Source organism: Paroedura picta, chromosome 12 (assembly GCF_049243985.1).
Source record: "Paroedura picta isolate Pp20150507F chromosome 12, Ppicta_v3.0, whole genome shotgun sequence".
NCBI classification, from domain to species: Eukaryota; Metazoa; Chordata; class Lepidosauria; order Squamata; family Gekkonidae; genus Paroedura; species Paroedura picta.
Genome location: NC_135380.1, coordinates 16860479 through 16879058, shown reverse-complemented (window position 1 = coordinate 16879058; position 18580 = coordinate 16860479). Strand labels below are relative to the sequence as shown.

The 18580-nt window shown below is 43.4% G+C and overlaps 1 protein-coding gene and 1 long non-coding RNA gene across 3 annotated transcripts; both read right to left on the bottom strand.

Moving 5' to 3' along the window:
- Positions 1-1572: 1572 nt before the first annotated feature.
- On the bottom strand, positions 1573-6817 carry LOC143821829 (uncharacterized). Its single transcript, XR_013225926.1, has 2 exons — positions 3102-6817; positions 1573-1696 (listed from the first exon to the last, which is right to left on the bottom strand). It is a non-coding gene; the product is annotated as an uncharacterized LOC143821829 (long non-coding RNA).
- A 2820-nt stretch (positions 6818-9637) lies between these two features.
- BAG4 (BAG cochaperone 4) lies at positions 9638-18328 on the bottom strand. 2 transcript variants are annotated; one of them, XM_077306792.1, is made up of 5 exons: positions 18206-18328; positions 15887-15988; positions 13684-13941; positions 12528-12788; positions 9638-11115 (listed from the first exon to the last, which is right to left on the bottom strand). In XM_077306792.1, the coding sequence occupies exons 1-5, from the start codon at positions 18209-18211 to the stop codon at positions 10612-10614; spliced, it is 1131 nt and encodes a 376-aa protein (XP_077162907.1). In that variant the 5' UTR covers positions 18212-18328; the 3' UTR covers positions 9638-10611. The 2 variants fall into 2 exon arrangements, with proteins under 2 accessions (XP_077162907.1, XP_077162906.1); XM_077306791.1 differs by having other exon boundaries at positions 17920-18256.
- Between the last annotated feature and the right edge of the window lie 252 nt (positions 18329-18580).

The window sequence follows — 18580 nt, the reverse complement described above, 5'->3', positions numbered from 1 at the left end:
CACGTGCCGGGCGCCGGGGAGCGTCAGGCTCGGCCGGGGGAATGGGGATGCGTGGGACTGGCCGCCACAAGATGCGGTGCTGGCCAGCCGATTTGAGCGGAATAGATACATGGAGATTAAGGCTACTGTTGACTGATTCGGGTAGGGGGCCGTCCCGTGGCAGCTTTAAGACTAATCAAGTTTGATTCGGGGTGTCAGCGTCCCTGGGCGTGCACACTTCAGCAGCCACACTATTGGAATAAGCCTGGGTGTTTCAGGGGCTGATGGTCAGATACTGTGATGGAAACAGTATTGCTGGATAAACACCAGATTGATCTTTACAAGTTGGTTCCCAGTTCCTAATTTGCCACAAATCACGGTATTTGAAAACTGTGTGCCCTATAATAACCTCCAGACCACCCTCAAATTATTAATTGCCTGACTCTGGGAACTCTGCCCTGCATACCGTGCTCCCAGCATTAAGACGATCAATGTAGTGTGGCAAACTGCAAAGTATGCGTCAGACCACACCACACCATAAACAAGCAGGATACAGCTAAGCTAACTGAGCATGGGAGTGGCTCATCAGTTTGAAATAGGGAGAGAGAAACTGCAAATAGAAGCCTGAACTGACTGTTGCAGGAGAAAGTCCTTAACAAAGATCTGGTACTCTAGGCCAGTGTTCCCCAACCTTTTTATCACCGGGGACCGGTCAACGCTTGACAATTTTACTGAGGCCCGGGGGGGGGGGAGTACTCTTTTGCCAAGGGCCAGCGCTGCCTGAGCCCCTGCTCCGCTTGCTTTCCTGCTGGCGCCCCTGACTTCCCACCTCTCACTGGGAGGCGCTGCCAGCAGCAGCTGCGCAGTGCTACGCTGAGGGGGAGCCCCAGCCATGGCGGCCACTGGAGAGCACCAAAGGTGAGCTGGTGGCAGACTGGCCGGGCAGCCCCTGAGGCGGCAGCCAGGGAGGAGGACGAGGAGGAGCCACAGCCCGGTACCAAGTAATCTACGGACCGGTCCCGGTCCCGGGACCGGAGGTTGGAGACAACAGCTCTAGGCTGTGATTTGACAAGGACAATAGAAGAGGCTGTCTTCTGTTAAAGTAAGCAAAAGGGGAACAGCATTTTGTAAAAGAATGAAAACAAGAAATGAAAATAAGGATGACACTTGCAGGAAAGAGAGTTAGCAGAAAAGCAACAAGGCTCAAGAGGGTGGGTGGCAAACAGAATTTAGAAGCTAGGGTAAAACCCTACAATAAATAACCCTACTCCACCCTACAAAGAACCCAGGTTGAAGTTCACAACAAAAAAGTGCCTCAAGCAGTATTTCGGAATGATGTGAGCCACTTCAGGTCTCTAATGGGGGGAAAGGTGGGGTATAAATTATTAATAAAAATAAAATCTCAAAAATTGAAATGTAATTGGATAGGTGTCAGAACAGCGGCAACACTGTGGCTGTGGAACGAAGTGTTAGGTGTCAAGGAAAGAGATGAGGCACAAGGAGTAGCTCTTAATATGAAAGAAAATCATAAAACCTCAGAAGTAACTCTTAATATGAAAGAAAACAAAAACAAAAACTCAGGAGTGAGAGAAATGTTATTCAGATTTTTATTGATTGCTTTTTAAGAAAGGGAGAGTTGAGTGTCACTCTTCATTTGGGTGCCACCAACTGCAGGAGACAACTTTTGAGACTTAATGAATACTCGGAAGAAGGGAACCTATAAAAGAAAAGAAACAGCTAGAACTGGAATAGCCATACAAATATATATATATATAAACTTGTTGCCATATGCCAGCCTGGACCTGGGTATTTGGCTTAGGACTTACTTGGCTACATTTTTTGTAGGAGGCCAGAATCCTTTACATAGCTTCCTAGGGAAGCAGGACATGAAAAAAAATCAATTTAGTTACAACAGGGCTTTGGGCCTCATTGCTGACCTTTCATCACAAACTGCTGACCGAGAGCCTTGCACAATGGATTGTTTTTACTGATCTCTTGAGACCATTTGAGAAATGCTCTGGGAAATGTGATTGGATGCTAATCTCGCTTTCTATGACACAAGCCCACTAGTGCATTCCTCAAGAGAAGAGGAAAACTGCTAAAAATAGATAAATTTTCTCAATTCAAAGTCCTATAGATAATAGCTGCGTTGGACCTTGCTTGAGCAGATAACAAAAAAGTTAATGGCTAACCAAAATAGAAACTCCTAAGTAGTATAGGTCGTAAGGAGTTACTTCATTAAATCTCAGTTAAAAGTCGTCTTCCCAACCTCATTAAAAATAAAACAGATCTTCCTATCAGTTTGTCATACAGAATTGTGATATTGGACCAGGAAAGGGGGCAAAGTGGCTGTACTTGGCATGTCAGCTAAAACTGATTAAAGGTGCTATGAAAGGTATCTGGACCTCAAAACACAGGGAAGCTTATGAAGCCTCCAGACAAAAATAGGTCACCAGAATTGAAGATACAAATTATAAAGGTTGGTGGGGAAGTAAGTTCAGTAAAATGGGGAGATCTCAAATGCCTCAGTGGAGATCTGCAGCCCCCTTGCTGAGGAATCTGGTTACAAACAAATTTATCTGCCAAATACTAAGATTTCACAAACACAGAACCCGCTCCCCCCCCCCCCCCCCAAAAAAAAATAACGAGGGAAACTAACTCACCAGGCTTCTCTGAATTTGGTAGGCCTATTCAGTATCACAGAACAATTACCCCCCCCCCAAATAAGCAAAACAAACAAGTAATCCCTTAATTAGAATACAAAAGCTAGAAATAAATTTAGGAAGCCTACTAGACAGGTGTATCTTCCAAATTTAACTATTTTCAATAATTAGAGCATTGTATCACTCAGACCAAATGCCAGTTTCTGAGGTTTTTCTTCTAAGTATTTAAGAATGCATTTCTAGCCACCTTGACAGATCAGAGGATTAATGGATCTGTATATGTATGAGTGTTTTTCTACTCACTGCAGACCAAAGCCAAACATACATTACGGGAGGGGGATTCCCCCCACAAATCCACTTTTATGTGTCATCCCATCTGAAGAGGCATGTAAGACTTGTGAAAGAATCTGCACAGAGGGTTCAGAATCCCCACAGAATATTTTTTGAAAGCATTCTTACTGGTTGTTTGCATCTTCAATGAGTTGAATGATCTGGTGATTCCACTCTTTGTCCAGGCATGTTAGCAGCAATGGTAGGGCTGTCGATTACAAGAAATCACTTATGCTTGTACGTCTTATATCTAGGTCAGCCAAGGGGTTTGGACAGTTATTTTTTTTGGCAGCAGTATGTTTTGCAATGTGGAGTCTGAAGCTGTGAAGCAAAACGTTTCTTGTCGTTGCTTGCCAGAAATTCAGCAAATGCAATTAATGTATTGCAGAGCAAATACTGGTCCTGATTAACGTAAGCTATGTATCCCCAAAAGCCTCATTTACACTGTATGGAGGGGAAAAAAAAACAGCAGACAATGCCTGAATTTCATGCTCTTTCAACACACTGTCTTTTACTGTTGCTTCAGGGTGCCATTGCATAAAGGTACCAGTCTGTGCTTAGCTGTGAAAAGTCCCATACAGAAGTTCCAAACAGAATCAATTGCAATTCAGCTTTTGGCACTCCTACTGTCTTTTTAGCTCATTCTTACCCTAATTATAAACACAGTCAGTCAACTGTTATGAAACAAGGGCATTTGAAGCAACTACCCAATCTGCAGTTCTAATGTTATGCAAGGATAAAAAAAATGCAGTATTCCAACAGAGATGTTGTGTCTGAACAGCCCAGCTAGCCCAACCTCATTAGATCTCAGAAGCTAAGCAGTGGTCAGTACTCAGATGAGAGACCACCAACAAATAGCAGGGCTCAACAGAGGCAAGCAATGAATATCTACCACTGAATGTCTCTCATCTTGAAAACCCTACAGCAGGGGTAGTCAACCTGTGGTCCTCTAGATGGACTACAATTCCCATGAGTCCCTGCCAGCAAACCCTGGCAGGGGCTCATGGGAATTGTAGTCCGTGGATATCTGGAGGACCACAGGTTGACTACCTCTGCCCTACAGGGTTACCGTAAGTCATCTTCAACTTGAAGCTGTACACAAAGAATCTTTGCTTAGTTTCTGAACATACTTTTAGCATTTATATGGGAGACACCACACTATTCTTAAAAAATGAACTTTGGAGGATGAATGGATGTAAGCTTCAAAACAATGAAGTAGAAAGGCCATTTGTGAATCTTGCCTTGCACAGAATGGGGGAGAGGGGGAAGGACAAAAACGGCTGTGCTATCAGGTGACAAACACTATGATGCAATTAAAAAGGTATGCTCCCATCCACAAGGACATGTTTGGCTCCAAGGAATATTTTGACATTTGTTATTCAGGCAGTTACAGCAAGCTGAACAGTGTGCAACCAGTACTTCATTTAGGAACCAAGGATTTCCAATACCAGGTTATGATTTCCAGTCTATCCAGATGCCTCTATAATCCATCACTCTCCTTCGGTAGTTAAGGAGTATACCTTGCAGTGGGGCTAACACATGGAGGTTTTGCTCCAGTTAAGACACATAAACCAGATTGGGCTTTGTTTGGGGGGAGGGCATCCACACCAATTAGGTGATCATCTACTCACCACATTCCCCCCTGCTTTACTGTGATCTTCCCTTCACCTGATTGGTATAATCATTTTGGAAAGATTGCAGTCAGTATGTTTGTATGTCATGGGGATGGGAAAGTATGTTTTTTCAGGCTGACTCTCATCCACATTATTTTTCTTCCTCAGCCCCACTTCACCTGTCAGCTGCTATTTCCCCTGCACCTAAAGGGCTTTAAGCTTTAAGACCAGAAAATGAACCCATATTGGGAAAGAGGCTACATACAATCTAATAATGTCTCACTATAGCAGTATGATGATCTACAAGTACCTCTAAATTCCCAGTTTTCCTTGCAAGTAGATTATTAGCCCTTTCTGTTGGGAAATATGTACAGGAATGATCTACTTTCTATCACCATGATGAAAGGAGCTACATAATTTTGAAAATGAGAGCTGGGAATTCAGAGGAGCTATGGTTACATTAAACCAATGGGCCAGCAGCCAACTTTTTAAAGCCTGAAAAAGCCATCAAGATGTTGAGAAGTTCAGGCAAGTGCAGGGAAGCATTACCACTGAACATAGTTTCCATTCAGCATATACCACACCTTAGGGGCCTACAATGAATTGAGGGGGAGACAACAAACTCAAGCAGTCTATGAGTGTTTAAGGTGATTTAACAGGTTGAGTCCCTCCCCATTTAACCAACACTTAGTGATCTCCACATAGTGCTTCTTGGAGTATACCCAGTCTTCAGTTTAGTAAATCTGGGCTTTCAAGAGCATCCTCAGAGCCTACTACAGCTACATGAACACATGAAGCTGCCTTATACTGAATGAGGCAGTCCATCTAGGTTATCTACTGGAAGCAGCTCTCTAAGGCTGAGGTCTTTCACATGCTGAGGACTGAATTTAGGATCTTCCACATGCCAAGCAGATGCTCTTCCACTGAGTCACGGTCCTTCCCCTAGCAACACTGGGACCAGCCAGTTATCAGGCTTGCAAATATCTGCCTTGATGCTCTGTAATAAAGCTGGACTACAAATTAAACCCAGCTATAGGGATGAATAACATCTCTTAATAATAATTGGTTCCCACCACAGGAATCTTATTTCATAAGTTTCTAGCTCCGGCAAAATAACTTTGTAAGATTGGTGGATGATACCTACTGAACTTTTGATCCGTATAGGAGTCTTCATGCCAAGCTGGCACAAATACTGCAGCGAGAGGCAGCCCACTAGATTCTTGCTATTAAAAATCAGAGGTATGTTTGCTTAGATCTTGAAGGTTGTCAAACTCTGGGCAGAATGCTATGCTGGGCAGGGGTAGTCAAACTGTGGCCCTCCAGATGTCCATGGACTACAATTCCCAGGAGCCCCTGCCAGTGAATGCTGGCAGGGGCTCCTGGGAATTGTAGTCCATGGACATCTGAAGGGCCGCAGTTTGACTACCCTTGTTGGATTTCCATCCGTGCAATAGAACAGGAGACACGGCCTGTTTGGGGTACGAGGGCCAGAAAAGAGCATGCTAGCAGCATTTTGGTAAAGTTTCTAATCTAACAATGATGCCTTCCTAAGCTTTTAAAAATAATTACACTTCTGGCCTAAATAGCCTAGTTCTTGGAAGTTCAACTATACCCTATCTTTATAGGCAGGATAAGAACAAAAACATTCATCTAAGCACAGAGGGCTTACTGTTGTTTTTTAATCTGTCAAGATGCTAAGATCACTAAACCAATCCTTACTCTCTACAACATCCAGGATTTGGACTTCAGAATCAAAGTTGTCAAAAACCCTCCACGAAATCTGATCTACAGTAGGCAGAGGCTGCCAGGCCTCTTGGCGGTTTACCTACTCTGGTATTTCTAGCAGTCCAAGAAGTCACAACATATTGAGATAGACAAGGTGACTGTGTCACCAAGAACTAGGTAAAGAGAGATCAAGGCTATAAAGGAGTCGACACTCATGATGGGTAGAGTTTGCTAGCTGCTACAGAACATACCAGGAAGAACACACTACTAAAAAGAACTTCCACATAATTCAGCCCACTACTTCTGCAAAAAGAGCAACATTGCCCATCATGTGATTCCAACATTGTGACAACTACTTAGAATCCTTCTATGTCTTTCATAAGGGCCTCTTGTGGCGCAGAGTGGTAAGGCAGCAGACATGCAGTCTGAAAGCTCTGCCCATGAGGCTGGGAGTTCAACCCCAGCAGCTGGCTCAAGGTTGACTCAGCCTTCCATCCTTCTGAGGTTGGTAAAATGAGTACCCAGCTTGCTGGGGGGTAAATGGTAATGACTGGGGAAGGCACTGGTAAACCACCCCGTATTGTCTGCCATGAAAACGCTAGAGGGCGTCACCCCAAGGGTCAGACTATGACCCGGTGCTTGCACAGGGGATACCTTTACCTTTTATGACTTTTATGTGTTAATACTATACCTACCTATTTGTTTCAAGGCTACAAGAGAATAAGGATTCTCATATATGTGGGCTTAAAGATATGTAAAACGTAGCTGCCAAAACTAGAACATTTATTGTGCCAAGATAATAAGCAGCTAGTGATTCTGGGTACACTCGTTAATATGCTGTCTTCTGGCAGGTTTTGATCGGGTTGCACAACTAATTGCAAACAGGAAGTTTCCAACAAGAATGAGAAGATTATCGACTCATGAAGGAGATTTTTTGTTTTTAAAGACAATGAAGTGGCATACAGCCTACCGTCTTAATGCAGCCCATTGTAGCCATACAGCTACAATATATCTATTTCTCCTGACCCCCATCTATTTCAGCTGACAGCATCAGTGTTATTATAGGATGTAAAAAAACAAACAATTGACTTCTATTTCCATCTTTAGTTTAGTGCCATTCTGGTTCTGGCTAATTAACTGAGATGGCTTTTGGCAGATTTGAAGCCAGGATTTTATACCCAAAAGACAGTTCTACATTCTATTCCAACAAATATTTTTTTCCTGACTAGTAACTGACTGATCCCTCTTAGTTTTACATAGCAGCTGTTCCAATGCTTGCTTTCAAAAGACAATAATCCCCTGGGGGAAATCTCAGAGATGAGTTGTTATATAAACTGGCACAACCAACAGAGACGGCTTACTGAATAGCAACTATTAGGCAAGCACAATATTTAATGTCTCTTTCACACTACAGCCAAATGAATCAGTCTGGATGTATTTTCTGCTTATTTAAAACCAAGACTTTAGTGAAACACCATTACACATGTGGAAGAGCAAAGACATTGGAAAGACTTCACCTCCATAAAGAATATTGTGATCCCTTTCACAAATACTAAGAGAATACCTGCTTCCAACACATAACCTTTCTAGCACCACAAATCCTTGTTATGGTGCTGCATCCAGACATCACTAGTGAATTGTGGGAACAATATTGAAATCCTCATCCATGCCCTCACCTCCTTCCCTAGAAAACCAAGTCTGTAGGCAAGAAAAGCTAAGTGCCTCATACAGAGTATTGTTAACAACCTGCAACTTAGACTGAGGACTTACTGGTTAAGAACTCAGCATGGAGTATAAGAGGACAAGGAACAGAATATATTCTATCCAGAGTCTTCATTCAATTTTTTTAGAGCTGTGCTTTTTAGTATTCTTAGTACTGGATTTACTTCCTGGTTCCAAAATCTGTCCTACTGATATACACAAGCAAGCTCTGGATTCTGTTGTGGGGAAAAAGCAAAAATAGAGTGCTCAGTGTAGCTTATTACATCACATACAAGTATATATAGTACCTCAGGTAGGCAGGACAGATCTGTGGTCAAACTAAATGTGACTGTGTCAAAACACTTGGAATAAAAGCAAAGGCTAAATGAGAAACTGGAGTTCAGCGAGAGGGAGAAAGAGAGAAAACATGTTTAAGAATCCCAGGCATCTTTTATGTTTTATTTTTCCAAGTGCCCAATCTTCCAGACCTTCTGTTACTCATCTGACCCACTGATTCAGTTAAAGGTAAAGGTATCCCCTGTGCAAGCACCGAGTCATGTCTGACCCTTGGGGTGATGCCCTCTAGCGTTTTCTTGGCAGACTCAATACAGGGTCGTTTGCCATTCCCTTCCCCAGTCATTACCGTTTTACCCCCCAGCAAGCTGGGTACTCATTTTACCAACCCCAGAAGGATGGAAGGCTAAGTCAACCTTGAGCCAGCTGCTGGGATGAAACTCCCAGCAGCATGGTCAGAGCTTCAGACAGCATGTCGGCTGCCTTACCACCCTGCACCACAAGAGGCTGATTCAATTATACTGTGACAATTCTGTTCTCAAGTACAAAACAAAGCCTATAGATAATATCCTGAGCATGCTCACAAGAGTTAATCCTGCCCTTCCTCAACGGCACAATGCACATCTTCTTGTTCTAGCACCTTATACAGTAAGATATAAGGTAGGTTTGGCTGAGAATTGCAAGCTCAAGGTCACCTTTCATGAATGAGCTAATTATCCAACAATGAAGGGAGTTTCAGAGGGCTGCCATATTGGTCCACTTCTTCTGACTCTTGAAAACTGAATATATTGTTCATCTCTAAGCTGCTACTAGATTCCAATCTAGTTTATTCACTACACTGGCTCCATGATCAACAAATCAGCAGACCTAGTTTCAATATCAATGCATCTGATTAACACAGAAGTCAAAACATAGTTTGTAAGCAACACAATGATAAACACCCACAAAAATAGAAGTAACAATGAACAAAATATTCTGTATCTTAAAGAAGCTGTTAAAACTAATTGTATTACGTGCTTTAACCCAGAGTTATACCCCCTCATCCACAAAAGATTCAAGAAATCTAATACAGAACCATTTGTGATTGTGGGGACTCAATAGTTACAATTTGGCAATAACTGATGGGACAACTGTTCTCTAATAACAGAAGTGAAGATAAAAGGAATGTCATTCTTTTGGGGCACAGATCTTGCCAAAGGTGCCGTAAAGCATCAGGTCACAGGAAGTGGCTGTTCTTATCAGGTTTGTCACATACCTTGAGCTCTTACAAGACAGGAAATCAGTCACTTACAAGACAGGAAGTCAGTCAGTTAAGACAGAAGACCAAGCCACTTGTGTGGTCAGACCCAATATCATTTTAATGGTTTGACACCAATATTGTCATTTGCAAATGTTGCATTTTAAAAATGTGGAAGTTTATTTCTCACCTTAGGGAACAAAGACCACTTTGAGATGAACAAATATTTACATTAGTAGCCTTACCTGTCCCCCTCAAGACAGCAATTGTACAGAATTACCAGTTACATAGATAGAAGTGATTTTTTTTTTTGTAAAGCAATATATGACATCTCACTAACACATTCGGCCAAGGGCATTTGTGAATAGAGTTCTTACAATCGCCCCATTTGCTAGCACTGCATCTTGTGTAGGCAACAGTCAAATATTTTCCTTGATTCCTTCCACTGATCCTATAAAAAGCATCATAATTATACTTCCACGGTACAGGCAAACAGCAGGACAGCTATACTGGCTTTGGTTGCCCACTGACTGGCTCATCAGAAGGGCTTCAGTTTAGCAGGAAGAATCCCCAACGATACGGAACACAACACGATTTCTATGATAAGAGTGAGAAACCTGTAAATAATACAAAGAGGAGCAGCTTAAGGAGACGGTTGTCTTGGTTTTACTGGTGCTGTGTTGCAACTGAAATGCCGTTGTACCTTGCAGAGTGAGACACATCACTCAGTTGTTCAAAGAAGTCATTGCTGCTCCAAACGTTCTGTCTTCAGAGACTCACAGCCTTACCTCAGAATGCCCATTGTGAAGCAAAAGTGTGCTGATAATTAGGGAGTACTATAGCTAGTCTTCAATCACTAGGGTCAGCGTGTAATCTCTTCCGCTATATTTGTTTGCAGACCACCAAGCTAAGAATTTAGTAATAGTCAATTTACCATGTGATTTTAAAATAAAAACTCAAGTTAACTCTTATTGCTTTTGATGTCAAAAGAGCTGGAGATGGAACGAAGACACAGTTCTTTGAGAACTCCAGGACTAAGCCTTAGGACTGTTGCTATCACGACCCCAACTTAAAGCCCCTTTCTTTCCAGTTCCTCCAGTATGGCCTGGATCCTGTGAACAGCCTCTTTCCTTGCTTGGCGTACACTCTCCTGACCACCTGTCTCTATAGAGTCTAGTTCCAACAGCTTCTTGGTCAGCATTTCCTCCAGTAGCCGGTAGCCTTTGTCCATTTTTTTCCCCACGAATTCATCTACCTCTTCCTCTAGCAGTTCAACACCCTCCATAACCTCTATAACTTTTCGAACTCCTGGTTGCACATCTGATGGTTCTGATGGAAGCTGCCCACTGGTTTTGAAACCTGATCCATAGTCATTAGCCACAGGCAGCTTCTTCTGTACATTATCATATAGCTGGGGCTGTGCACTGTACTGCACTTTGGTGTTACAAGCAGATGGCTTAGTGTCAAGCTGGGCCAGCTTGTGATCATTCATGGTCCCAGGAGGCAGTTGAGTGGATTCAGGGAAGTAGCTGTGCTGGTTAGTTCCTTCCTCCAACTGGTTGTAAGAGGAGTCCTAAAGTGAGAAACAAGAACCTTTAACATTGTAGCTAGCTCCACCAATTCCATTACCCCACATCTTGCATCAGAAGTGAAGTGCACACATATCTCCTGGCAGCCAATATTGCCAGTCTGCTTCTCTGCTCTTGAGAAAGATCTGCATGGTCAAGATGTCAGTACATAAAGAGATTCAGGCCCTGAAAGATACTAGACATGCACTCTGAACCTGTCAGAATGACATCACAATACACCATCACCCAGTAACCTGGCTCCCAGGTGACCTTTCCTATGAACGCTGCCACCATGAACAGTTCCAAAACAAGAAAGAATGATAGAAACTCGGTAGGCTAAGCATTTCTGGTTCATACGCTGTAGCGATTGAAGAACACCATGGGATTGTCAAGATGATATGCAGGCCACCTCAATTGTCCTCAAGACAAAGGAGAACTTAGGTATTACTAAAGCTTGAGAGTACCCTTCATGAAGGCTCAGTTCACTAAGAGGTCCAGAGGTGATCACACTGTGGTGGAACAGAAACAAAAAAAAGCTGCTCAAGCTGCCTAAGTTACATACAGTCCAGAAACCTTGAGCATTAGAACCTGTGCAATCACATCTATGGAAGAGCTGGGTTTTTTATCGTACTTTTCTCTATCAGAAGTCTCAAAGCGGCTTATAATCTCCTTCCCTTTCCTCTCCCCACAACTGATACACTGTGCGGTAGGTGAGGCTGAGAGAGCCCTGATATTACTGCTTGGTCAGAACAGCTCTATCAGTTCTGTGACAAGCCCAAGGTCACCCAGCTGGTTGTATGTGGGAGAGCAGGGAATCAAACGCAGCTTGCCAGATTAGAACCCACCACTCTTAACCACTACACCAAGCTCGAGCCACAAGAGCACTAAATGGTAGAGGTGCAAGATATATATGGTAACAACAACGAACTTCTATATCTGAAGGGTAGAGAACTGGGGCATAAATTCACTAGGAAATACAACAAACTACATATGTACACCTGCAAGTACCAACAGAAAATAGAATTCCGACCCACTCAAGAAGATTAAGCCTAAAGATATGAAATTCAAGCCAAAGCTCACACCTCTTAGGTACTGGAGTCAGAAGACAAAGATACAATTTAGGGACAGGAAGCTTTCCCTCCATGCAAAGATACAATTTAGGGATGGGAAGCTTTCCTTCCATTCACTGCTGAGCTGGACCTCGGTGTCTGATCCTGCCCAAGGATCCAATTAGAGGCAGTAACTGAACAAGAAATAACACTAAGAATAGCCAGGGCAAGGTGACTTGGTAAATTAGAATGCATAGTACCTTTGCCAAAGCAAAGAGGCTCATTCAATATATCAGGCAGAATGTCAGGAATACCTAAGCAAACAGCAGAAGAAAAAGGCGATCTCTTTGTACACCTTAAAAAGGTACCTTTGCACTGTTAATTTGAGGATGTGAGGCAGATGCTCCATTAGCAGGCCAAGGTAAAGAGCTTTCAGCAACATATCGATTCCCATGTCCTGTTGATGAAGGAGACCAACCATAAGGAGATTGCATCCCATAAATGCCAGGAGGTCGCCATGTTGAATCTTGAAGCCTTGGCTGGGATGGTGGTGGTAGTGGTGGCCCCTGTTGAGGAATACCATGATTGCAGTCTCCATATGGATAGGGTGGGGCAGGAAAGCCCGGAGTCTGGAGGGCAGAGAAATTATTTCTTCATTCACCCAACTTATTAAAAACACCTTGACAGTAAAACCAAATCAACTGAAAGAACACTTTAATACACAAGAACTTATAAAAATTTAAAGATTGCAATCCTCATTTTAAATGGCATTTCCAGCTGTGTTGGGGGGATGCCTCTAAGATTATGCACTGCAGTATGCACAAACAAGATTTCCCCCTCAAATGCAACTTTCATAGACTTAATTTATAATTAACTGACTAAAGCTCATAAAATCAGTTATGATCCCTTTAACTGGCAACAGTCCTAATAGGGATAATTTGTCATAATGAATCACGAAGATCTACCAGCTCGGATCGGTAACTTCAGCAGGCTTGCTACAGAAAGGAATGTAAGCAAATGGCTATAATTCATAGCACTTTATGGAGCAAGCATAGGCAATCCTGGATATTTGCCTTCAACTATGGTCTCATGCCCTGCAGGGAAACTAATGTGGGATTATTTGTATAAAGCTCATCTCCTGCAACTGCAGTTCAATACTTCTGAGTATATAAGATCACAGCAGACATAGGGAATAGGTATGCTTAGCATTTCAACCTACATCCTATCAGAAAACAAATCCTATTGAACTCAAACTTTATTTTGAGTGATTAGGACTGGATTGCTAGTCCAGAGATAAAATATATCATGTAAAAATGCCCAGGCAATTGGAAAAAACCGCCAGAGAATAATCTTAGATTCTTTGTGTTTGAAGGCTGTATCAGCAAATGAAGAAAAGTTTAGGTGTAGAAATCCAACTACTTTAAGCCAAGAACCACTAAACTCATGCCAAGTCAATGGTAAAGGGATTTGGCTAATCAGTTAAGCCATTATAATTCATGCAACTACCCACAAGAATTTCCTTACCGGAGGCTGGGCATATCCTGGTACTTGCCTCCTCACCATAGAACCTTCTGCTGGACAATCAGGTGGGGGGTAATTCCAGTTGGGAGTTGGTGACTGCGATTGGTACAATCCAGGAGACTCCGCAGAATAAGGGACAGGAGGATGCCCTGTGGAGTAATAGGTATTTGATTGTGGGAGATTGGGATACGAAGGTGGTCCTGTTCCAGGAGTTGAGTAAGGAGTGCCATAAACGCCATTTGAGTAGGAATGATTGATCCCCTAGTAGACAAAGAAGGGACATTTAAACCAATCAGCCTAGTTTTTATGACATTTCATTTCAGAAACTCCTGGTCAAGAGCTGCAGCTAGGATTATTAATACCTGGCTCAAGGAAGACTCCTGTATCTTTCATAGTTTACTGGAGAAACTCATCCACTGAACAGTTGCTAAATGGTCAGGAACACCCTTCAATTCTAGCAAAGAAAACCATGCAATCTTTGCCTGTACAACATAGCTTCAATACAAGATTTACTATAACTTTCAACACTAACTATTCCCTTGGAATTGAGCAAGGCAACAATCCTGAGAGCCCTTAGTATCTGCCTGCCAGATTCTGCTGAATGGAAGACACTGCACTGTTAGAATTCCTGGATCTCTGGATCATGTAGTTCTGCAGTTTGGGGTCAGAAAGTCCAAGGGCAAAGGCTTGGATTGTGTCACCCCAATTTCTTGCTGTGTACAGTGCTCAACAGTGAATACACAGTGACTTTATTCAGAGAACAAGTGAACATCCTGCAGGAGAAAAAACCCTATGCTGTCAGTGAGTGCCCTCTAGCGGGAATCAGTGTAACCCTCACCTTCGGGTAAGGACCATATTTATTTATTCAAATAATTCTGATAAGAGTGTTTGTTACCCAGATTAAATGTGAGACATTATCAAGTAATGTATGGTCACTACAAGAAGGTTTCTTACTCAGATTTTGTTTGTGTCAATTGGAATGAAGTGGTAGACTTGTCTCTTGGAATGGGTGATTTACTCAGGTATAGGAGAATTATGAATTTTACCACTTCTTCAAGAGAGGGCAAATATAACTACTGGAGAATAACTGAGAGTGTTCCTAGAAGATAGTCAACACAAAACCACTTTGGCTTTTACAAAATTCTTTCCCCAAGCTATATCAAGATATAATATGAATCAATCAAAGAGTCTGAGTGTGGAACTGGATTTTTAGGATTGTTTTACATTTTAGTAGTGTGATACTGCTCAAAGCCATTGGGTTGAATGAGTAGCTTCATTAAGTAAGGTTTATTCCGATAAAGCCTTAGTTCCTTTCAAAAGCCACCATCAGCAGGCTTGAGGTGGCATATATTCTGAATTAAAGAAAAACAATACATTCTGATAGCATTAATTTGTTAAACTGGAATTGTGCACACAGTTTTCAAACCTTTCTTCTCTGTAGTTATGCAATTTATTGCTGTGAGCTGAAGAGTTTTCTGCTTAAATTGTTGGAGGAATGATACTTCCATTCTATGCAAATTAATGTTTTTTTACTTTCTAAAGTAAAAAAGTAAAAAGTAAAAAAAAGTTTGACTACTTTCACAGGTGTAACCTGGCTCTTCTGAATGAGCTCAGGGGAGCAATCACAGGCTCATTCCACTTTACTTTTGGATCAATGTGGCAAAACAGATGAGATCAAGAGCTAACACAGCACAGTGATCAAGTGAAAGCTACCAATCATAAATTCAGGTGGTCTCTTACATCCACCACATGGTTCATACAGAGGAAGCTACACTGTGCCACCAGACAACACATACCCATATTCTCAGGTATTTTAGTAGGAAAGTGTGTTACAGTTTTTGTATTCTTGTATGGCAGACAAAAGGCAGAAGTCAAGAAAGAGACTCAGACCCACACCTATGAGCTCTCCAGTTTGCTCTGCAAGGCAAACAATCAGGTGCAGAAAGGTCCTTACATTATGTCAACATCATGGGTCAGCATTTCCCATTCAAGATGTTGAGACCAGATCACCTAAGAATGATGGAACAACTGCAGCACAGGTCTTGCAGAAGTCAAAACTGTGCTTCTGCTAAATACCATGAAAAATAACTTTCAGTAATGCAACACATTCCATTCTACAGGCAGCAAACAGATGTCTCCATCCATGGTCATTCTCCAGGAGTGGACACCCTTGGTTATAAATTCACAAAATACTGCTTCATTCTACCTGGCCTTGGAGCTCAGGTCCAGCGGGATATTGACTTGGGTAAGAAGCCCTAGGCTGAGAGTTCCAGTAGTGGGACCCATACCCAGGGTAAGAGGGCTGCTCCTAAGGGGAGAGAAGGAGAATCATCATCATCTTTATTTTTATAGCCTACCCTTCCTATGTTCAGAGTGGGTAACCACAATTAATAAACAATCCATAAAATTATAAGGCAATATAAATACAATAAAACCATTCTACTTGTATTGTCCCCAAGCTAATTCAGGCTTTGATTGGAAGGGTGATTTTTAGAACAGTCCAGCGTTTCTTGCAGATCTGTTAGGGCCCCAACCATAGACCCAGTGGAACAGCTCTGTCTTACAGGTACTGTGGAACTGGTTAAGATATCACAGGGCTCTGATCTCCAACAGACTGGGGTCAAGACCAAAAAGGTCCTTGCCCTGGTTGAGGCCAATTTCACCTCCTTTGTGCCAGGGATTCTCAACAGGTTTGGGCCCAACTATCTTAATGACCTTTGGAGGACATCGTAAAAAAAAATGCTGGTCCCAGACTGTTTAGGGCTTTGAAGAGCAATACCAACACTTTGAACTTTATCCAGTTTCCAGTCTGGAGTCAATGCAGCTGGATGAGCACTGGTGTCATGTGCACCCTCCACTGGGTCCCCATGAGGACTTAGGCTGCCACATTATGAACCAGTTACGAGTTTCCAGAGCAGTCTCCAGGGAAGCCTTGCATAGAGTGAGTTGCAGAAGTCTAATCTACAGGTGACTATTGGATGGATCAGCCTGGCTAGGTCCAGTGCAGGGAGGTGGGGTGCAAGCTGTCATGCCTGGCATAGGAGGAAAACTGCTAAGCGAGCAACATCCATCATCTGGCCGTCCACTGAAACGGAGGTGTCCAGAAACATGTCCAGGCTCTTGATGGAAGACACCTGAGTTAGTTGGGCCCACTGAGAGTCAGAAGATGTGCCAACAACTCCCATTACAAAATCATTAAACTAGCAAAACATGAAACACAAAATACTGGAAGGGGATATGCATAGAGCCACTTTAAACATACTCCCATGAAAAAACTTGTAAAAAAACATTCAATAATATATTTCCAAAAGATGATGGGAAAAATTAACTATGCGTCGCTTGGAAGTTTCATAATACAGAAGCAGGGGAGAGGCTCTGTTTGAAAATATTATCCTAAACAAGTACTAAGAAGCCCTTCTCTGACACAGTTTGGATCATACTGTGATGGATTACAAATTTATGGAATGCAATGCCACATATTGAGATTAGAGCAGTCTCTCTTTTTGCACAGGATTAGAGCACTGATGCTTTCTGGGACAGGAAGAGAAAGCTACCTTGCAAACCCCTCCAGGCATTTCGAGCTTTAAGATAACTGGAAGCTGAAGCAGTACTGGCCTGTTTTATTAGCTGTGATAATTGCCCTCGGTGTAACACCTTCCTTTTCCTCAACTCTTCTGTGCCACAGGCCAACCTCTACCTTACCAAGGGCAACGTCGCCTGTCAAGATCGTGAGTCAGCCTTCTGACACTCCCCAAATCAATAATGCCAGGGCGGCCACCCTGTTAGACCGTTGCAGCAACCTTCCTCCTAGCACTTTAAGGATTTACTCCAGGATAAGCGTTCATGAGTCAGAGCTCCTTAATGCACCACTTTTACTTCTTATGTTAGAGGAAGAAGGCAGAAAAGGGGAAGGAGTGAGAAAAAGGAGCAGAGGGATGGAAAGCAAAAACAAGACGGGCAATAGAGGTCTTGTCGTTTTTTCTAAATGTCAATCTGACATTAACGATTTGGAGGTCTTCAGCAAAACACGCATTGAAAAACAGGCACTCGCGCCTATCCAGACGTGCACCTAAAAACCATGCTCGAAGGTCAGGGTGTCCCCGCCCTTAATAGGCTGCAGCGCCGCACGCGCAGTGACGTGACAGAGCAGCCGCACGTGGCAGCACTTCACAGCCGCGGGAGGGGGGGCCGCTTACGTCACACACAGCTGATAACCGACAGCCGAGATTCGACCGTTACCTGGAAACTGCCGTTGTCGCCACGAGGGACCCTCTCCCCCCTGCTGGCCCCGCAGCCATGCACCGGGCACCTGCGGGTCTCCATGCCCCATGGTGGCGGAGGAGGCTCAGGCTCCGGCCGGACTCGCTCCACTTCCGTACCATGCAACAGCCTCCTCAACGCGGCCGCCATTAGCGGCTCCTCAAGCCTCTTCTCGCTCCCTTCGCCTCCCACCTTGGAGCGCTACACGCATGCGCGAACACAGTCCTGCTATAACCAATTGGTACTTTATGCATCCCCCCCTTACCCTCATTTCCAAACCAATGGGCAGCTACCTAAAAATACCCGGATGTACGGAGTCCGAGAAATGGACCGCTTCTCGGCGACGTCCCGTGTTGTTTTTGACGTTTATCGGCAACGCCCGCAAATCCTGCGCAGCCTCCAATCAGAAGAGACCTTCTCTGCCAACCGGTTCGGTAACCCTTGAAACGCTGGAGGGAACTGAGTTGGACTCCATTGCACGGCTGGGGGAGGCGGTGCCGGATCGGGGATCGTGGCGGCAGCTGTGCCACGGGATCGCCAAGAGTCGGACACGACCAAACAGCAGCAATTCCAGAGAAGATCTGAAGCAACATTACACAGGAGTCCCGTAGAAACTATCCGAATTCATTTCAGAGCTACC

What these genes read in the sequence shown, in the direction of transcription:
- BAG4 (XM_077306791.1), bottom strand. Translation starts at nt 18,090, where the DNA reads ATGGCGGCCGCGTTGAGGAGGCTGTTGCATGGTACGGAAGTGGAGCGA. An exon ending in GCGACAACGGCAGTTTCCAG is followed by an intron (nt 15,989 to 17,919) that starts GTAACGGTCGAA and finishes CTCTCCCCTTAG; the next exon opens with GAGCAGCCCTCTTACCCTGG. An exon ending in GACCTGAGCTCCAAGGCCAG is followed by an intron (nt 13,942 to 15,886) that starts GTAGAATGAAGC and finishes TTTGTCTACTAG; the next exon opens with GGGATCAATCATTCCTACTC.